General features: G+C 37.8%; 2 protein-coding genes across 2 annotated transcripts; one reads left to right on the forward strand and one right to left on the reverse strand.

Annotated features, from left to right (window-relative positions):
* The first annotated feature begins 604 nt into the window (after positions 1-604).
* Positions 605-1,977, forward strand: LOC132063416 (probable galacturonosyltransferase-like 4). The gene has a single exon (XM_059455939.1). The coding sequence runs from the start codon at positions 605-607 to the stop codon at positions 1,703-1,705; it is 1,101 nt and encodes a 366-aa protein (XP_059311922.1). The 3' UTR covers positions 1,706-1,977.
* A 195-nt stretch (positions 1,978-2,172) lies between these two features.
* LOC132063415 (AP-5 complex subunit mu-like) lies at positions 2,173-13,276 on the reverse strand. Its single transcript, XM_059455938.1, is given in 8 exon segments — positions 2,173-2,738; positions 2,894-2,941; positions 7,793-7,849; positions 8,599-9,488; positions 9,597-9,880; positions 10,673-10,703; positions 10,706-10,983; positions 13,066-13,276. Coding segments are annotated over 8 exon segments (1,812 nt in total). The 5' UTR covers positions 13,218-13,276; the 3' UTR covers positions 2,173-2,666.
* Between the last annotated feature and the right edge of the window lie 7,531 nt (positions 13,277-20,807).

Raw genomic sequence — 20,807 nt, forward strand, 5'->3', positions numbered from 1 at the left:
TGATCTGAGCAAAAGGAAAATTATTGATCTCTTCCTTATTGCAAAGATTAAGGAATTCCAGATATGTGCATACAACGATTTTAGACATTCCTAGTATTCTGTTGCTTAGGAATTGTCCGTGTCAAGATGGTAGCTGATACTCTGAATATGCACAGAGAAATATCCTGGATTGTAATTTGCAAAATTCTTGTATAGGCAGTTATTTAGTTATTGAAAATATATGACTGTACATGCAAAGATATCGGTTTATCCTACATTTAAAAATAAAGAATTCCGTAAGTTTTGCATGGGCAATAATTTAGGACATTGAAAATAAACCAATGTAATTGAAAAACTATCGCTTCTCCCTACATTTCATGATCAAAATTTACCTGTTTGTTGTAAGCACTTAAACTTTAGAACCACTAATCTAGATTATTACTAAAATAACTCCATTAACAAACTCGTCCAATGGCCAATTCTTTCTCTCTAAAAGTTACTTTATTTTGAGTTAGTCAAGCACGTATTGAACACGGATTTAGACTCTCCCGCCCTTTTGACATCCATATTATTAGCCCAAGAAAGAAGAAAAAAAAAAAAAACAAGAAATGTAGCTCAAGGAAGGATGGCCTTTTGGAACAAAAATGTCCCCTTTTCTTCTTCATCACCATCTTCTAACTATTTTCCAATCCTAGGCCTTCTTTCCCTCTTCCTCTTGCATCCTACCACCACCACCACTTCGTCCTCTTTTGCTAACGCCATTCGTGTTGTTGCCATCCAAAAACCTACCTCCGATGACATTCCTTCCTTCCGGGAGGCACCTGCCTTTCGCAATGGCAACTCATGCAGCTCGCGTGACATAGATAAGATCCAAATAGTAATGCCTGTTGATGCCAATTACATTAGGGGCACCATGGCTGCAGTGTTGTCTATTTTGCAACATTCAACATGTCCAGAGAACACTTCCTTCCATTTTCTTTCCATCCATCTCGAACCTGAGATCATTTCCCTCATCAACTCTACTTTCCCTTACCTTAGCTACAAAATCTACCGTTTTCATCCTAATCGTGTTAGGGGAAAGATATCCAAGTCTATTAGACAAGCCTTGGATCAACCTCTAAATTATGCAAGAATTTACCTCTCAGATATTCTCCCTGAGGACGTGCACCGCGTTATCTACCTAGACTCAGATATCATTGTTGTCGATGACATTGCCAAGTTATGGGGGGTGGATTTGGGAGATAAAGTCCTGGCAGCACCAGAATATTGCCATGCAAACTTTACAACCTATTTTACAGACACATTTTGGTCGGACGTTAATTTAGCGAAAACATTTGAAGGAAGGCGTCCATGTTACTTCAACACAGGTGTAATGGTGATGGATCTTGCTGAATGGAGGAAAGGAGAGTACACACACAAAGTTGAAGAATGGATGTTAATACAAAAGCAAAGAAGAATTTACCATCTGGGGTCATTGCCTCCAGTTTTGCTTGTGTTTGCAGGAAACATTAAGGCAGTTAACCATAGATGGAACCAACATGGTTTAGGTGGTGACAACTTTGAAGGCAAATGTAGGGGCCTTCACCCTGGACCCATAAGCCTATTGCATTGGAGTGGCAAGGGTAAGCCATGGTTGAGACTGGATGCCAGAAAGCCCTGTACCATTGATTACTTGTGGGCCCCCTACGATCTGTATCGTTCATCCAGAATTGCGTTAGAAGAGTGAGAGAGAGAGCTGAATAGAACTGAGATAGATTGATAGAAAGAAATTGCTACAGTTGAAAATGAAATGGTGCTAGAAGTACCAACACCGATGCAATATAATTGCATTGTAAGACATTGTCAGGGAAGAATGATTAAGATTACAGCTAATAGTCCTCAGGCTTGAGATGTAGAATCCTTAGGCCTTGTAAATCTAAAGAATGAAGCTAAAAGAGTCTACAGGTATATTAGACATCGATAGCTAAGAAAGAATTCACGAGTGTGAATGAACTTAATTGTTCTCCCCTTATTAGGCTTTGTACATTCGCCATTCTTGATTATAAGGTACAGTGTTAATTTTGAATGTTTCCTTCATGAATCCATAGGTACGTTAACAACAGGAATGGACTTACAAAGATTTATCTTAAAACAGACAGAAGCACTTCAGTTAAAAGGGCACCAATCCAATGAACTCCAGTGTCCACACAAATTAGAAAGCAATTCACTAACAGCTAGAAATATCTTTCTAGTTTTATTGAGTTCGAATGAAGTAAGGGGAAAGCTGACGATCAAGTTTCTTGCAAATGCATGTGTAACAGTAGAAGGCACGAGACTCGGTCTTTTTAGCAACAAGAGTATCTTTCACCTAGTAGAAACACCAAGGCAAACAAGCATATATGCAGTTAGTTCTCATAACCTATACAACTAACTAATTAAGTATGACCTGAGGCTGAGTATCCACGAAGTAGTTGTACACGTCTTAAATAATCTTGTCCCACAAAAACCAAATGCCAAGAACCATGAGTCATCCACTTCCCCATTGTTGAATCTAACTGCAGCAGGAACTTGTCATGGAATGGCCCCACAATACATCTCTTTTACAGACAGCCTTTTTCACGCTCGCCTCTCAAACTCAGCTGCCATCTGACAAGTTAACCGTCTGTCATTGCTCCTAATCAGATACGCCAACAATATATCTTGCAACTCTATGCTTTGGGTGTGGCAGCAACCGGACATTTTCCTAATGTGTTCCACAAAATATAATCCCCAGAAGTCACCTGTGACAATCATAGCAAAGTCAGACAACTAAAAGTTTTAGTAACCCAAAAGATAGGCTTGATTGCAGATGTCGAACAGCTGCTGTAATAAACAGACCTAAAGAAAGCTAGAGAAATATGTGGCCAGGAACCTATTTAACTAATAACAAAAATACCTGAGTTGAGAACTCCACGGGTGCTTTAACAGCTGGGAAAATGCTTACCTGCAAAGGCTCATCACATTAAGAATAGCAGTGACTATATATCAGTATAAAAACAGGAAATATAAAGAGCCTAAGGATCTCTATGACTGAGCAACTTCTCCCAGCACAAACCTAGGGCTGTAATTAGCAGGTCAAGTATGATGCAGTGAACGATGGTAATTTGCTTTCATCTAGATGTTCAAGGCGGAAAGTAGTCATCGCATGAGAAGTTTGTATGCTTAAGGAAGAGATCTGAAGTGCAGAACTAGGTCGAAATTTCTGATAACAAATAGTAGAAATTACTGTATATAGCCTGGGAAAAGTTTAGTGGGTACAGACCAAAAAACACACTTATATTTCTCCTATCACAAATAACAGGAAATCAACCTGATAACAATTAACATTTTAACATCAAATAATGCAATACAATGGAAAAGAGGAGACCTAAAGAACTCTCCCATAACAATGGATTTACACCACAAATCAACCTTGAGCCTGCGTTTATTTATCTTCAGTATGAATGAGCCATACAACATTATACAAGATAAGACTTCATGGTGCATGCTATTTGTAAATGATAACGTGTCAAATGACAACAATAAGGAAGAACTCAACTCAAAGTTGAAACAGTGGAGAAACACTCTATAGGGTAAGGGCTTTAAAATAAACAGAAGAGAAGATTTAGCCCCCTTATTACCAAGGTCAATGAAATTAAACATCATTGTGGCGCCAAAATGTAGATAATTTAGTATCTAAACTCAGTCTTCAAGAGAATGACATGACCTGGAAAAGAGAAGACCTAAAGAACCCTCCCATAACAATGGATTTACACCACAATTCAACCTTGAGCCTGCGTTTATTTATCTTCAGTATGAATGAGCCATACAACATTATACAAGATAAGACTTCATGGTGCATGCTATTTGCAAATGATAACGTGCTAAATGACAACAATAAGGAAGAACTCAACCAAAAGTTGAAACAGTGGAGAAACACTCTATAAGGAAAGGGCTTTAAAATAAACAGAAGAGAAGATTTAGCCCCCTTATTACCAAGGTCAATGAAATTAAACATCATTGTGGCGCCAAAATATAGATAATTTAGTATCCAAACTCAGTCTTCAAGAGAATGACATGACCAATGAAGATGTAATACAAATAATTAAAATTGGATAACTAAAAATGAGGAAGTGGTGCAGGAGTTTGTTGATAAAAAGGAGTGATACAGGAGTACTATGCAACATGGATATACCTAACCGTGTGAAAGGAAGATCTATATTTTGTAAAACTACCACCGCCATACGGACCAAAACTAATGGACGAATATGAACAATTGATTAAACCAGATAATAGGGCAACATTAGGGGGGAGAATGGAATCTTGCTAAAAATCAAAAAGATGATTAGTGAAAAATTCAGAGAATCTGAAGATATATAAACATGCTAAAAGAGGAATTTGTTGTGAAGAAAATGAAGAAGTAGGGGCATATGGTGTCCTATGCCTAAAAGGCACTGCCTACGTCTCAATTTATGTGAAGGTGTTCGCCTGGGCACGGAGTTTAAGGGAAAAGGAAGACTTTAGTGATTTAGTCTATAGGAAAAAGGTGGTCTTAAACAGAGATTATATTTGATCCAAATAATTTTGAAACAATTTCCAGAGAAGATTTAGACTTAAGAATAAAAGATACATACGAACAACAGTATTCTAAACGAGATGAAGAAAAGTAATTTTTTTGTACTTGTTCCTACTTCCTTCAAAACTTCCTCTTCTACTTCCTTCAAAACTTACTCTTCTTTGTTCTGGAATTCTAGATTCTTTTATTGCCTTTTTGTACTTTATCAAATTCCATATATAATTCTTGGAGTATGTGATCTCTCTTTTATTCCTAATTGGTTCATAATCTAAACAAGAACTAAATACTTTTTGTATTAGCATTTTTTACTTCTTAGCTTATCTTTTATCTCATATTTACTACAGTAAATGCATAAATTATCTTGGTTGTTATACTTATTTCATCACTATTGGGTTTCATATCAATTCCATGTAATTTATACTACATTACTAGCGCTTGAATTTTATTTGGTTATCTAATACTTAATATTGGAATTTGGATTATTGTAAATTTTACCTTTTGATATATTAAGTTCCCTTTCATTATTGCTATTAGACTATCCATTAAGCACTTGGTTATTCTATCATCTGCTAAGTATAAATTAATCGGAGTATATATTCCTTCTTCGAATATGTTTTCATCACAATTTGTATTCCTCAAATATATGTACTAGCTGACTTGTTCTTTCTATCTTCTGGTAGTTAATTTAATTCTTGTTTTATTACTCCTCGATTCCAGTTTATGTGAACCTATTTCCCTTTTAGTCCGATCCAAAAAGAATGACCCTGTCTAAATTTGAAAACAGTTTAACTTAAACATCCCATTTGCCGTTAATAAGAAGCTTTTCGAGCCACACAAATACTATTGCATGTTTAAGACCACAAGTTCAAAAAGAATTATATCCACACAATGTTATGGCTTGTTTAGGGAATTGAAATGGGGAGAGTAATTTTTTTGAGAAAAACTCTTGTTCTATTAATTCTTCACTTATCATTGGAATTTCACCTTGTGTCATTGCGCGTGTCTTAGCTGTATAAGGGATTCTTGCCTATGAGCTACATAATATGTATATTTTTCTCTTTTAAAATACGGTTGTTCATATCTATCTTTTATTCCTAAATCTAAATCTTCTCTTGAATTGTTTCAAAAAAAATCGGGTCACATATTAATCTATGTTTAAGACCACCTTCTTCTTATCTTTCTTCTTCATAAATGGGGTTACTCGTTATCACTATCGATCACTATTTCATATAATTCTCAAAAAGAAAAAGCACTATTTCATATAGCCTATAATCACTAAGGTCATTACCACTATCTTCTTCGCGTATTAAAATTTACCTCTTCTAAAGTGTTTATAAACTTTATTTGTTATTTATTTTCTTTCTTATTCCAGTTTGGACACACATTAGCGTAGTGTCCTTCTTGATAGTGTCCTTCTCGATGGCAAGCTTTGAATTTCAAATTATGTACCTAAGACAAGAAGAAATTCGTTTACCACTTTTTTAAGGAGCATCTACATCTCTTTTCCCTAGGTGGGGTTCTATGTCTCTTCTTTTTTCAATATTGTCTATATTTCATCCCACGTCTCCTTGCGAGTTTTCTCCATTTGTACTTTTTCTTATATATTGGATGTTTTAAGACCTTTTAGGCATAGTACACTTGTATGCCCCTACTTCTTCATTTTCTTCATAACAGATTCCTCTTTTAGTGTGTTCATATTTTCATATTTTCTCTCTGAGTATTACACCAATCATTTATTTTGTTTCTAGGAAATTCTATTCTTCCTCCTAATGTTGCCCTATTATCTGGTATACATAACTGTTCATATTCATCTATTAGCCTAGGTCCATATGATGGTGGTAGCTTAAATTTATGCCCGCCATTTGTTGGTATATTTGATTTGGCAGTATTTCTAGTCTGGCTTCATAAAAGTATTTTTGTAACTTATGTGTTAATTTCAAAATAACACATATCTCATCACATATCGATAAGTGATTCAAATTTTTCACAGCATCCTTTTTTAGTTTATCTTGTCGTTTAGCTTCACTATCTAAATCTTGTCCTAGAAATTCAAATCTTATTGCATTTTCTAATGTCTCAATAAATGTTTTGCCGTTCTTTTTCCTGCTAATTCATCTTTTAGTACTTCGGGTAATTCTTTATACCATAATCCAACACTTCCTCACATTGGTCCGCATAGATATCCTTGTGCTCTATGAGCATTTTCCTTTTTTAGTAATTACTGAGATGCTATGTTTTACCAATTGGGTTACCATTCATCTTCATTTTAAGTATACAGTCCAAATTTAGATATATTCCCATAACAGGACTCTGCATAAGTCCTGGATGCCATGAGACCAACAATGGCATATCAGGAATGATTAGATGAGTGTAGAAGAATTGCAGATGTTAAGATGGAAGTAAAACTATTCTACAAGATTAGAAATGATCATATTCTACACAATGGACAAAATGAGAGAAGGACCCTGAAGATGGTTAGGCCATGTCTGACATACAACCCAAATGCACTCGAAGGTGCTATGAGGAGATGAGCGAGACCTAAAATCACACAGAGGTAAAGTGTCTCGAAAGACCTACAATATCACAGAAAATGCCTAATTACCTGAGAACATAATGGAGCAAAAAACCCTTATAAGTGATATAAACTAGTATGGATTAAGACTTAACGGTGGTTGTTACACTTAGGCAAGGTCCAGTGCTTACCAGGACTCTTTTTAGTTTGGTGAGAGACTTGTTTGTCAGTGCAGAGATAAAAGTGAGAGTTAAGAACACTAGTTTTAGAAAACTCTTAACTTGCCTCAAAAGATAAGTTATCTAGTATAAGAACGAAATGGGCCCAAGTAGATCGGAACCGACACAAAGGATGCATAACGCCAATCCTGATTAGTTTGGGATTGAGGCCAGGTACACTGATTGACTAACTTGATTGCTTGAAAAACAAACCTAGATAAAAATTAGTAATGCTTGACATCATATACATGGACTCCAACTAAAAAAAAAAAAAAAAAAAGGAAAGACAATTCACATGGGTTCTTTTGCCCAAATGAAAACTGAGAGGGAAACATTTTTGCAGATAATGATATCCAGAAATTCTTGGTCTCATGCTACTTCTGGATAATAAACCAAGATAGCCGAGGTCAAACTATTCACAATCACAATACTATTTCAATGATAATGTTCCACTCTGAAAGAAAGAATCAACCTGCCAATAGATGATACAATTGGTCATAGAGGACTTACAGATCTCGGATCAATAGACATTCCTGACAATGATCCTCCCATTATCTTGAAAGATACCTGCAATCACATGAGTCAAAATAAAATGTTTTTCACAAAGCAATTTAATTTCAATTACAGAAATGTTCATATCCACATCAGCTAATTGTCATATTGTTAGAAAAGAAAATAAGCCTGTTTATGAGGTTGAAAATAGTACTTTTGATTATAAAAACAAACACATTTATAGAACTCGTGGGACTCGCCTGACTTTCCTTGTTACTCTTTAGTTTCTTCTGCTTTTGTTTCGACTAGACTCTCCTCTGTCATTATTCCTGTAGCCTGAGGGATGGTAATGGACGCACCTGGGGATTTGGGTGGGGGTGGGGGGTGAGGGGGGGAAGGGGTTGATGGTAACAAATTGATTGGAATTTGGAAGTGAGTTCTTCCTTGAAAATTCCTGTTTTGACTTTCTTTTTCCACTCCCGCCCTCCGGGTGGTGATCTTGTGAGCAGTTATCAAATCTACAAGCTAGTTCGGTGTCTGCTACATAGATTATTTTTCTTCAATCAGCTCTATCTAGGGCCACGTTTTCTGCTAAGCCACAATGTATTATATCTTCCTAGCTTCCCATGCGATTTTGTAGCTCTAGTTTAGTCTTAAACGTTTAGCTACTTAGCATACCTAAACTCATAGTAAATCCTAGCACTAGCATGTTGAAAGAATTCAGTAGGAAAAATAAAAGGAAATCAGGGCTGTCTGGACTGCACATATGAAAATAATCCAAAAAAGGAAACATCACCACTAAAGTTGCTATGGGAAATACTTACTTTAGCATAATCATATGCTTGCCAGCAAAATGGCTCCTCCAAATCAACTGCTTGAAGATCCTTATTCATTTTTTCCATTAAAAGATCTTCCACATTCGCCATATTGTTCGTTGACTCTGTTTCGGCATCACTCTCTTCATCTTCCATATTCCCAAGTACTGAGGAAGGCAATCTTTGAGGTTGCCATGGAGCAAACTTAACTGTTCCTGGAAATGTTGCCTCCACACTCTTTCCTGAAACTCCTCGACCTGTCGTTATAATTTTCCATTCAACCAAGTGCTCAGCAACTGAAATTGTTCCAATAGAAGGTGTTCCATCAAAAGAAAGTACCCTTCTCCTTGGGAAAGGCATAGTCACAGTGCAGAAATCCATTGACAGAGGAGCTCTATAACCTTCCATGAGGCATAACTTAAACAAAAATGCACCTTCATTTTCTGAAACCATGGAAAGCTGATAAAAACCCTTAATTGGAGGTCCCATACCACAAAATGCCTGATAACGCGTCAATACAAAATTTCCTAGTGGTGGTGAGAACATAAGTGCTTGCTTCTCATTACCATGCTCTGGAACTTGAGCACAGGGGTGGAAGGATAACAGCTCAACACGAGCAGTGTCCAAACCTATTAGTGGGAACATCACATCGGGCAACCCTTCTAATTCCGCTCGACAGTTAATTTGACCTGAAATTTTTATGCTATCTGGAATTTCATCGCGATCATACATGGCAGCATGGACTGTCTCGTGAATTGTAAACAGAATTCTCTGCTTCCCTCTATAAAGATAAGGTTTCCATGCTGGCTGCTTCTGATCTGCAGGAGGGATATCTGCTGAAGAAAATCCATTTATCTTAACTGCTGATATGTTGGTGTAGTTGAGATCCAGAGGGGTGCCTACATTTAAGGTAGACGAGTGTTTCAGCAAAGATTAAAACCTTTAGTTAATTCACACATGCATTACGATAAATTTACGATGAGAGATACCATAAAAAGATTACCAACCAAAAGGCATTGCACTGCTTATGAAAGAGCGAATCGCATCTCTATCTAGGGGCCTCAAACCAATCTTTGGAGCATCAGATGCCATTGCTCCACTCGTTGCAGCTCCAGAAGCTGTTGAACCTGCAACTGAAGCAGCTACAGGTTTTGCTCTTGCTGAAATACCAATACTTCCAGTGAGAGAATCCAACAACCCACCCACTGATGGAGCTGCACTTATGACTATTTCAGGTTCTGTCACATCACCTGTTATGATGTCTCCTACCATGTGACCCACCATAAATGCCCTGTACTTGGAAAGTTTTGCAGCTTTATTTTTAAGTGAAGCTGGAGGAATCCAATTATAAGAGATCTAAACCAACCTATATTTACCACAAGAAAAGTTTACGACAATTCACTCTACACCAAGCTAAACCCCAGCTTCAAAGATTACTTTGAGTCATACAGTTCACGTACAAGTATATACTTTAATAAGAGAGAGAAAATTGAATATGCAACTCTAATGAATTGACAACTTAATCCATATAAACTAATCAAACTCCCCCCAACCCCCCACCCCAAAAAAGAAACTATTTCCTGAACACACAACAAGGAATAGTAGGTGACTATGACAGGCCCAAAATCATTCTCTTGATGAGTCAATGACAGGCTCAAAAATCTTTTCTTTTTGATGAAGTAAGGTGTTTCATTTAAAAAGGCATCAAGAAGATGCAAAGTTACAAGAAGCATATTTACATGAAACAAAAAGACAAAAGTACATTTTACCAAACACAGCAACCGCTTATGAACAGTTTTAGCACTCTTATCCAAACACGTAACTACTTATTTAAAGAATAAGTTGCAGCAGTTAAAAGTTCTTTTCAGCACTTAATACATATGCGCTAGTTTTAATCAGCCAACCCACTCTTAACAGCATTAGTTGAGAGCGAAGTTAGTGATTGATCAATGGCAGTGAAGAAGAAGGGAAAAGATAAAACTCAGAGATATTCTGGGTCAACTTAAGGGGCATTAAGACAGACATCAAATGTCAGTTTTGCCTATCAACTTGAAAGTTTGAAACAGGTAAAGATGGAACTTACCCTGTGATTGATGGAAGATTAAGCAGGATGGGGATAAACTTTCATCGGCTCCAACAGCATTTCCAGAGTCGGATCTTTTACACATCCTTGTATATGTTTTTAGATGATCAGGTTCCACTAAAGGCAGTACAAGAATACAGTAGTGTCCCTTTATGTGCAAAACAAGTGGCCACAAAATACGATTCTTTTCCTCCTCTTCATTTTTAATGCACAAACTTATTATGTGACGCGTGATCGGATCATCAACCCAGGAATCTGAACCTTCAACTGACTGGTTTATCCTAATGCCAAATCCACGAGCAGATCCCTCCCTACAGAAAAGATTAAACATGGTAATTCATGGAAAGTACACTTTGGTAATTCGTGGAAAGTACACTTTGGCTACAAAGTAAGGACATGAAACTGAAGAAAGATAAAGAGAACAATGGAAACTAAATCAGCAATGAATAAGATAACGAGGTTTTACATAATAAAGACAGATAGTTCACAGTTGCAGGCCATTTCACTCTTCATGACAACTTCATCGATAGTCATAGCTAAGAACACTAGAGATCTGTGTAAAGGAACTTAGCAGGAAAATTACTAGAGGTTTTCTTACCTAAATCTTTATTCTTTAATAGCCAAGAAAGTCACAAATTTGACAGAATCTGAAGGGAAATGGACCATGAAAAGGGAAAAACATCAGAGTGGATCCATGCGAATAAAAAAGGAGATAATAGCAACCAACTGAGTTTAGATTATCGATGTTCCAATTCTCACAACTTGCAAGTGTCACTTCTTTGTCAAACCAACTTTTCGAACATGAACCTATCCCCACTGGTTGCAATACAAAAATAATAGATAGGGACAGACAGTTGGGAAAGGGTCTCCCTGTAGTCATACTTATCTCCATGTAGTCTTGATCAGAGATTGGATACAAGAGAGAATTGAACTGAAGTTTAACAAATACAAATGATGGTTTTTTCAAAATTTTGCTGATATGCCACTTTTTGAACTGAAAATACATTTCTTTCAACTGAATTACAAAACCCATGTGATTCACTGGGCAAAAGTTACACCAGCTTTCAGTTATGAAACCAAATTACCCCCTCACCTCACCTCTAAGATTATAAAACATTCATAATAGAAAACATAACTAAATAACGGACTGTAATGAACACACAATTCTTTATACTTGAACGACCTATATCCTCCACACATAATAAGCTTTCAGTATATTATCCAAACCACATGCATTAACTTGCTTAAAACGAAATAAGCTAACTGCTAAGCACACTAAACTCGAAGATCTAAAAATGAAGATACTTTTTTTTTTTTTTTGAGAAAGGTTAGAAGGATGGGTTCATAGTACACCTAGTTTTTGCAACTCAAAAACATCAAATTTGTCAAAAAAAAAAAAAAAAAAAAGTAGAAGACAGTATGTGGTTTTCGAGCACTAGTACTATTTTCTATAATATGTGGTTTTCGAGCTAATTTAGTACACTTCAACAAATCCACTGGATACACGCTATCTCGCACCAAAACAGGTACAAGGTAACCTACTCAATAAAACTCCAAAACTTAGATAGAAAGAATAACCTAGTATCTGCTAAGATATAAATCTTGGTTCCAAATGTTGTCACTACAATTCTTCAACCGCTAAATCAATCCCTTAGGGACTTAAGGATAGTACTTTTGTGTTCTCTTCAATTACAGATATATAATGAAACATATCGAGTTTAAATTCTATGCACTGACAGTGCAAAAGTATTTATACAATCACATTACTTGAAGGTAATTGCATGTATGATGTACCTTTATTTATATGAGATAAGTTATGAGAGAATCTATGTATTATTTTATGCAGGGGTTAGATATTCATGTGGTATTAATTATTCCATCTTCTATCCTACATAAGGTAATTCATAGATTCCCTCATAACTTATACTCCTCAACCTTGACAGTGTAAGTGTCTTAGTTTGACTGTATTACCTAAATTTAAGAAATAAAGAAAGACTTTTAAATCTTGTGGTCTTAAATTAAAAATGTGTGTAGTCGTTTAAATCTTGTGGTCTTAAACTTGCCACGTAGAATGTTAAAGTTGGGAAACTTACTAATTATAGAAAGATACACTCTTTTTGGTACAGACCAAAAAGGAAAGTAAGATACTTTAAGTTAGGACGGAAGGAGTACATGTCTTAGTTATCACGGATTTCAAACCAAACACCAAATTAGGTGTGTTGAATTTTATACATAACAAAAGAATGCTAGTACTATTACTTATGGAGGATTTATTTAATACGTGAATAACTTAGCTCCTAACCAACTACCAAAACTCAAACATATAAACTACCATCCAAAGCTTCAAACTTTATTCAAAAAACAATTTAACAAGAAGAGAAAAAAAAGAAAACCTTTTCTTGCGGTCAATGAAAGCAGCAGCAATCTCTGAATCAGTAGGAATAGAAGGCAACACTTTGTATTTCAAATCATCACTCTTATCTCTCTCACACGCCGCTCGCCACCGCTTCTCCACCACCGGAAATCTCCTGCAATTCATCAACATTAAAATTTAGTAGGCGTTTCGCCATACTAACCAAATATTTTTCACTTTATTTGGAATTTTGAAGTTGGAGTCGAAGATGGAGTTGTATTTGGCTATATCTTTTTTGTAAAGAATATTTAGTTGTTCTGAATGTAGTTTCGATAGAAAAGAAAAAAACATGATTTTAGCTGTTTTTCAAAAGCTGATTTTCAAATACCGGGAAAAAAACAAGGGTGTCTTGATTTGTGAGGATCCAGAGAGCTCTAATACTACACGAATTAGGCATTTCCGACCAACTCTACGGTGGTTGCAACTAATTTCACCGCCGTTTACCGCATTTTTACGGTGTCGTTTCGCATGCCGTTGTAGATTTGAGAGAATTATTTAATGGGGCACTTGAAGATTTGAAATGACAATTTGGTGACAAACTGTTTGGGGAAAATGCTTTTTTAGGGAAAAATTAAATATACTCTTTTGTTAACGGAGGCACTACTTAGTTCAGGTTCAATAACTTAATTAACAATAAATTTTGATAAAGTCTAAGTCCTGAATTTTTAATTTAGATTGCGGGTGCCGGGTGCTGTCATTAGTCGTTACAATGAATGTACTTCCATTACCGATCTTGACATTTCTCAGGAAATCGTTTGAAGCTCTCGGGGTCTGTTTGGAAAGCCACCTGGTAATTGGAATTGGTGTAATTGCTAGCAAGTATAATAATTACTACGACCCATTTATTTGTCATAATTGTATTGTTTCAATTACAAGCGTATTGTTTGATTGCATAGGTGTAATTATAGAATTAGATTAAATTTTAAATAAAGTTAATTATCAAATTTTAAACGTTAATATTTGACAAATATGTGCCGTTATAATTGATATTAAATTTGGTATTTAAGATATGTATGGTTTCTTGAAATTATATTAATTAATCATCATTATTATATCTAATATGGTAAAAATAATTGGTATATATTTTTCACATTAGTAATATTTAATTTAATTAATTACAAAAACTAAAAGCACACATATGTAAAGAACATTATGGATTGTATGTCTGATTAAAATATATAAATATAATGTCATAACATTATTCAAAACAAAATATATTCTATCAATTCTAACTTAAAAAATGAAAGCATACAATGTGAAATAATAAGTGTTAAGTTTTTGATCGTGTCATTTGGATTGATCAATGCACCTACAAGCGGTTTTTTATGGACTTAATGAACAGGGTATTCAGACCATACTTGAATTCATTCATCATTGTCTTCATCAATGACATTTTGATATACTCCCATAGTGGAGACGTATGAACATCATTTGAGGATCGTGCTTCATTTTTGAAAAGAAAAAAAAAGCTTTATGTCAAATTTTCATCTGGCTAAATTCAACTGCATTCTTGGAACACATTGTGTCCAAGGATGGTCTTACAGTGGATTGAAGAAGATTGAGGTAGCTATGTTAGACCGACTTTGCCCACAGAGATCTAGAGTTTCTTAGGCCTGGTCGATTATTATAAGTGATTTGTGGAGGGATTTTCATCTATCGCAGTCCTATTGACCAAGTTAACTCAGAAGCTTGTGGTATTCCGATGGTCGTATGAGTATGAGCCAAGTTTTCAAAAGCTCAAAACTATTAATCATGGCTCCTATTTTGACATTATCCCAGGAGGGAGAAGAATTTACAATATATTGTGATGCTTCGCGGACTAGTCTTGGGTTTAATTTGATGCAAAAGGCAAGGTGATAGCTTATGCCTCGAGATAGTTGAAGGTGCATGAGAAAACTACCCACTCGTGATTTGTAGTTGATGTGGTGGTACTTGCATTGAAGATTTGGACAGACTATCTCTATGGTGTGCGTTGTAAGATATTCACGAATCATCTTTGCCTTCGATACATATTCACTCAAAGGGATCTCAATTCGAGGTAGCGAAGATGGTTGGAGTTGTCGAAAGATTATGACGCGACTATCATATATTATCCAGGCAACGCAAATCTAGTATTTGATGCCTTGAGTCGGATAATGGTGCGTATGGACAGTCTAGCATTGTTGCAAGTAGGGAAACGTCCTTTGAATGGACGTTCAGTCTTCGGCCAACAACTCTGTGAGACATGATACCTATTAAGGTTCTAGCATGTGTGGACACGGTCGTTTCTAATACGCAAATCAAAGTATAATACTTTCAGGTGAGAAGTTGTGTATCATCATAGACAAAGTGGAAAGGATAAGGAAATGGCTCTAGATGTTGGCGATGTTTTGTGGATCAACAATCACATTTGTGTTCCTAGGACGTGTGGTTTAACACAACTGATTATAGAGATGCCGATAATTTGAGGTATTTTATTCACCAAAGGGCTACAACTATGTATCGTGATTTGAAACTACATTATTGATGGTGACGGATGAAGAGAAACATAGCTGAGTATGTGTCTCGCTGTTTCAATTTTCACCTCAGAGAATGCCTACACTTGGGTAGAAGTAGGAGAAATCACCATGGACGTTGTAGTTGGTTTGCCACAGACTTTGGGGATATTTGATGTCATTTGGGTAATTTATGAACAAGTTGATCGTGTCCGCTTATTTCATACCTATTAAGACTAATTACAATTTGGAGAAGTTGCCCAAGATTTACATTCGGGAAATGATCTGATTGCTTGGGATCCCTATTCTATTATTTCAAACTATCCTCTATTTCTATTATTTCGTATCGGGACATTCAATTCACATATCGTTTCTGGCGGTTGATGCAAAATGAGTTGGGAACGCAGGTTGCTCAACACTGCTTTTCGATAAATGACAGTCCGAACGGACTATTTAGATGCTTCAAGATATGTTGAGAGCTATATGATTGATTTTGGATGTCATTAGGATCATTCTTGCCTTTGGCGAAGTTTGCATATAAAAACATTTACCATGTTAGCATTCAGCTATCATTTATTTGATGTCTTGTATTGTTACACCTCGCATTTTGTACATTTGAATATTCCGAGTTAATGGCGGGAAGAAAAGGACAAGGTTACAATTTTGTTAGAATGTATGAGTTGCGTATTCATCGTTTTATTGGAATGGAGCATTAAGGGTAAATTTAGGATAAGGAGAAATTGGAGGCAAAAAGTTGGAAAAATAATTTCATGAAATGGCCAAGGTGTCCATGTTGGCCAATTAATTTAAGCCATTAAAAAGGGATAGTGTTACACCTCGGAAAAACTTTCCGTTGATGCTCAGTGAATAGGCTAATGAGAGATAGGAGGTAGACGATGTTTCAATAAGTAAGACATAGCAATTGATGATTCTAATTGAGATTCGAAAGACATTCGATGTTAGATAAGAAAGTTGCCAAGAGAAGGCTATGTAAGCGATAAGTTTCGGAAAGGCTTTATGAGTAGTAAGTTGATGACGACTTAATGATGTGTTGGGGAAGAGTTATGACGCCCTTAGGTTGCTAATGAAGTGATAAACAAGTGCTAAGAAGGTTCCATAAGGATTGGAGATCAAACGAGACGACGGGATCAAACTTGGTGGAACCGTGAGTTCCACGGCCGCATCCACGGCCAGCATTGCATTCCACGGACCGTGGATGGGTCCGTGGAACCGCCAGCAGAGAGAGCAGCTGGCTGGTCGTGAACCACGACCAGCTCCACGGACAAGACTTGGTTCCACGGACCGTGGAGCACGTCCGTGGAACACCCGACGGGCCGAAATGTTTTAAGTGTTTAAATGAGTTCCCAACTTCATTATTTCATTTCCAACCTCTCTACTTCTCTCTAAGACCTCTAGGGTTCCATGTATGTTTCATGAACAAGGAATCAAAGGAAATCAAAGGTGATTATCATCAAACCAAGTGAATCAAAGTAAGGGAAACCATTAAAGTTCATCAAAAGCAAGAAATCCAAGTGAAGGAAAATCTAGGGTTTGGCTCAAGTGAGGTTTATGCAACCAAGGTTCAATCCTACACCATCCAAGGTAAGTTTTATGATGTTTCCATGTTATATAAAGTGTTTAGAAGATGAAACACTCGGATTACGAAAGAATATAAGAAGTGGGTCATGAATGTGTGAATAGTAGCACTTTTGAGTAAACGTTTGGAACGAGTTATGATTCTTGATGCTTTACGAATATGATCATGTTATAAATGATATTGAGAGTATGGAAATCGACATTGTATGTGAATGAACGTATGGTCGAGTGATGTCTATGAATATGGATAAAATGAAGAGAATTGTGAAGTAAGAATAAGGTAGATGACTAGAAGCTATTATGATGATAATATGAATGTTATTATTGATGTTTGGGAGTTGAGATGTAATATGAGGAAAGTCGTATAAATAAAGGAGATGCTGTCCGATTTTCTCTAGAATTAAGTTATGAATGCTAATGCTATCTATCATCTAATACGAGTATGCACTTCAATGAAGGTAGAACGTGAGCTTTGAAGAAGATCGCTCAAGCGATAGAATAGTTATACGACAAGGTATGTAAGGCTAACCCTTCTTTCATAAGGCATGGTTCTTGGGCCAATTGTTCATCTCTTACGAGTCCATAATACTTTCTAATGATCTTAGCTCGAGAAGCTATTAAGCCAATGATGCCCAAGTGATACGATTGTACTAAGTTTTTATACGACGAGTAATGCTCTAAGGATAGAATGTAATGAATGACGATAGTAAAAAGGGTAAGAGATAGATATGAACTAGTATGTATGTATGAACCCCGAGCTTTACGGTAGAATATGATAAGTATATATATATGTATATGAACCCCGAGCTTATATGGCGGGTAGAATATAGTGAACACGTATATCCTTATATAACGACGCGCGCGCACCGCTCAGCTTGGGTACGAATGACAACCCCGAGCCTTGGTAGGGCCGCACCGAGCCTTGGTAGGGCGGGTACGTGAAACCTCGAACCTTCGTGGTCGGGTATGCTATATAATTACTATATGTATGACATCTATATGAGTACGATTATGCTATGTATATGACATCATTATGAGTACGACTATGTTAAGATTATGTAAGTGCCAAGTAAGGGCTATGACTATGCAATGTATAGGATACGAACGTGAAAGTAGATACGAAAGGTAAATGAGCAAGAATGTAAACGTATGCTCACGAATATGAAATAGAAATGGAACGTCCCTATGGAAAGCAGGTAAGTGCCATGATGATGATGCTATTATCTTCCAGCCATATTATTTCGGATGTTATCCTTTATGTTCCCATATTGATATTGATCATGCTTTACATACTCAGTACATTCTTTGTGCTGACGTCCTTTTGTTTGTGGACGTGTCATGCCGCAGTGGCCGGGGGAGACGATTTGATCCATAGCCGTACTATCTCGGGGACTACATAGCGAGCAGCTCCATTTCATTGGAGCTGCCGGCTTTTGGTATAGATTCTTTTGTGTATATATTCATGGGCACGGTGGGGTCTGTCCCGCCCATACGTTATGATATGATGTACCCTTCTTAGAGGCTCGTAGACATTGTGTATATGGTTAGATATGTTCGGCCTTGTCGGCCTATATTTTGGAATGTTATTTTTGATCGCCTGTCGGTGCATGTACAATTATTGGGCATAGATGTTATTGATGATATGGATATGTTATTGCTCGATGTGATTAGATAATGATGAATGAAAAGTATGATATGATTAAATACGGCTCACCCAAGATGTGATGTATAAGTATGTCAAGGGTGCCGGGTGGGATAGCACCGGGTGCCGTCGCGCCCTCGAGTCGGGTCGTGACAAAAGTGGTATCGGAGCGGTTCGCTCCTAGGGTGTGTCTACGAGCCGTGTCTAGTAGAGTCTTGGTTATGGGTGTGTTGCGCGCTCACACTTATAAACAAGAAGCGCGGACATTTTAGGAATGAATGACCTTCTTTCTTCATAAGAAATCGTGCGATAGAGCTTTGATGTAAGAACTTCTTGTTTCTTAACGATGTGTTATGTATTTCGAAATGCTGTGAAAGGCTACGAGTTGCCCAAAGGGCAAGACGGTGACGTGAAAAGCGGGCCGAAAGGGACCGGTATTAGAAGAAAGTGAGTCCCGAGTGCGGCTCAATCTCAGTCTTCCCATTCGAGCCTATATTAGAGGAGCGTGAGGGAGCCTCCGCCCGGCTCCAAAGACCTCCGGCTCCTCCACCGGATGCCTCGGCCAAGATGTAAAAGCGGCCATTAATTTGCCGACTCGGTTGGTTGCGACCCGGACACGAGGTCAAGTTCGTGGCAAGGTGATAGGGCTGTCGCTGCAAGAGCCCGCGATTTTATTAGTTTGAACCCTCCGAATTCTTTGGATCAAAGCCGGATGAGGACCCTCAGAATTTCATTGATGGTATGTTGAGGACGCTTCGGTTGATACATGCTTCAGACACCGAGTCGGTGGAGCTAGCGTCCTATAGATTGAGGGATGTCGCGGTATGTTGGTACACAGTGTGGATGGCTTCACGGGGAGCTAATGCACCTCCCCCGGTATGGCAAGAATTTGTAGATGCATTTCTCCGGCATTATTTGCCCCTAAGTTCGGCGAGCTAGAGCCGATAAGTTCTCGAATTTGAGACAAGGAGCATGAGTGCTCTAGAGAGTATATCCTCCGCTTTCAACTCCTTGGCTAGATATGCTTCGGCCCGTAGTACGGATATGGGTGATCGAGTATACGGGTTTGTGAAAGGCCTAGGGCCACACTTAACGGATAGATGTCTGACTGCGTCCCTCCAGGACAATATGGATATTGCACGCATCCAAGCCCACGCTCAAAATTTAGAAGAAAGCTTGCAACAACAAAGAAGCGAGCATGATAGAGGGCATAACAAAAGGGCTAGATTGGGGTCCAATGAACGAGTATAGAGGTGGGCTGACGAAGCCTTTCAAGACATTCGGGCTATTCTATGACTAGTGCCGCGCTTCACGGTATTCGGAGCGTAGATTTGATAGATCCACTCATCCCGGGCCGAGTCAGAGCTTTTCGGGATCTCAGTTTAGAGGTGATTCGGGTCAGGCGAGGCCACCCGTACCCCGATGCTCCCAGTGTGGGAAGTTACATTGGGGTCAGTGCAGATTGGGCTCCGAGGCTTGTTATTCATGTGGTCGGCCAGGCCATATTATGCGAGATTGCCCTCGGTTAGTGGCGGCGGGACCCGGGAAGCCCCTTCGGGGTCGGTGGCGGATCTTCGCCGTCTATACGCATGGGGCCGTGTCCACACGCGCCGCCGGCCGTGGTAGAGGGGGAGAGCCCCGCCCTAGCGGTCCTCAAAGACCGTGTTTATGCTTTTGGCCGGACGCCAAGACCTCGAGTCTTCTCCCGACGCGGTCACGTGTATATTATCGGTACTTTCTCATGATGTATATGCATTGATAGATCCCGCTCCACATTGTCATATGTTACTCCGTATATTGCGAGTCGATTTAGAATCAAACCTAGAGTCGATTAAACCTTTTGAGGTGTCCACACCCTATTGGTGAATCGCAATAGCTAGTCGAGTATATAGAAATTGTGTAATAGTGATCCGTGATCGCCGTACTATGATTGACTTGCATGAGTTACAAATGGTGGATTTTGATGTTATTATGGGCATGGATTGGTTGGCTTCTTGCTACGCCAATGTC

Source organism: Lycium ferocissimum, chromosome 7 (genome assembly GCF_029784015.1).
Source record: "Lycium ferocissimum isolate CSIRO_LF1 chromosome 7, AGI_CSIRO_Lferr_CH_V1, whole genome shotgun sequence".
Classification (NCBI taxonomy): domain Eukaryota; kingdom Viridiplantae; phylum Streptophyta; class Magnoliopsida; order Solanales; family Solanaceae; genus Lycium; species Lycium ferocissimum.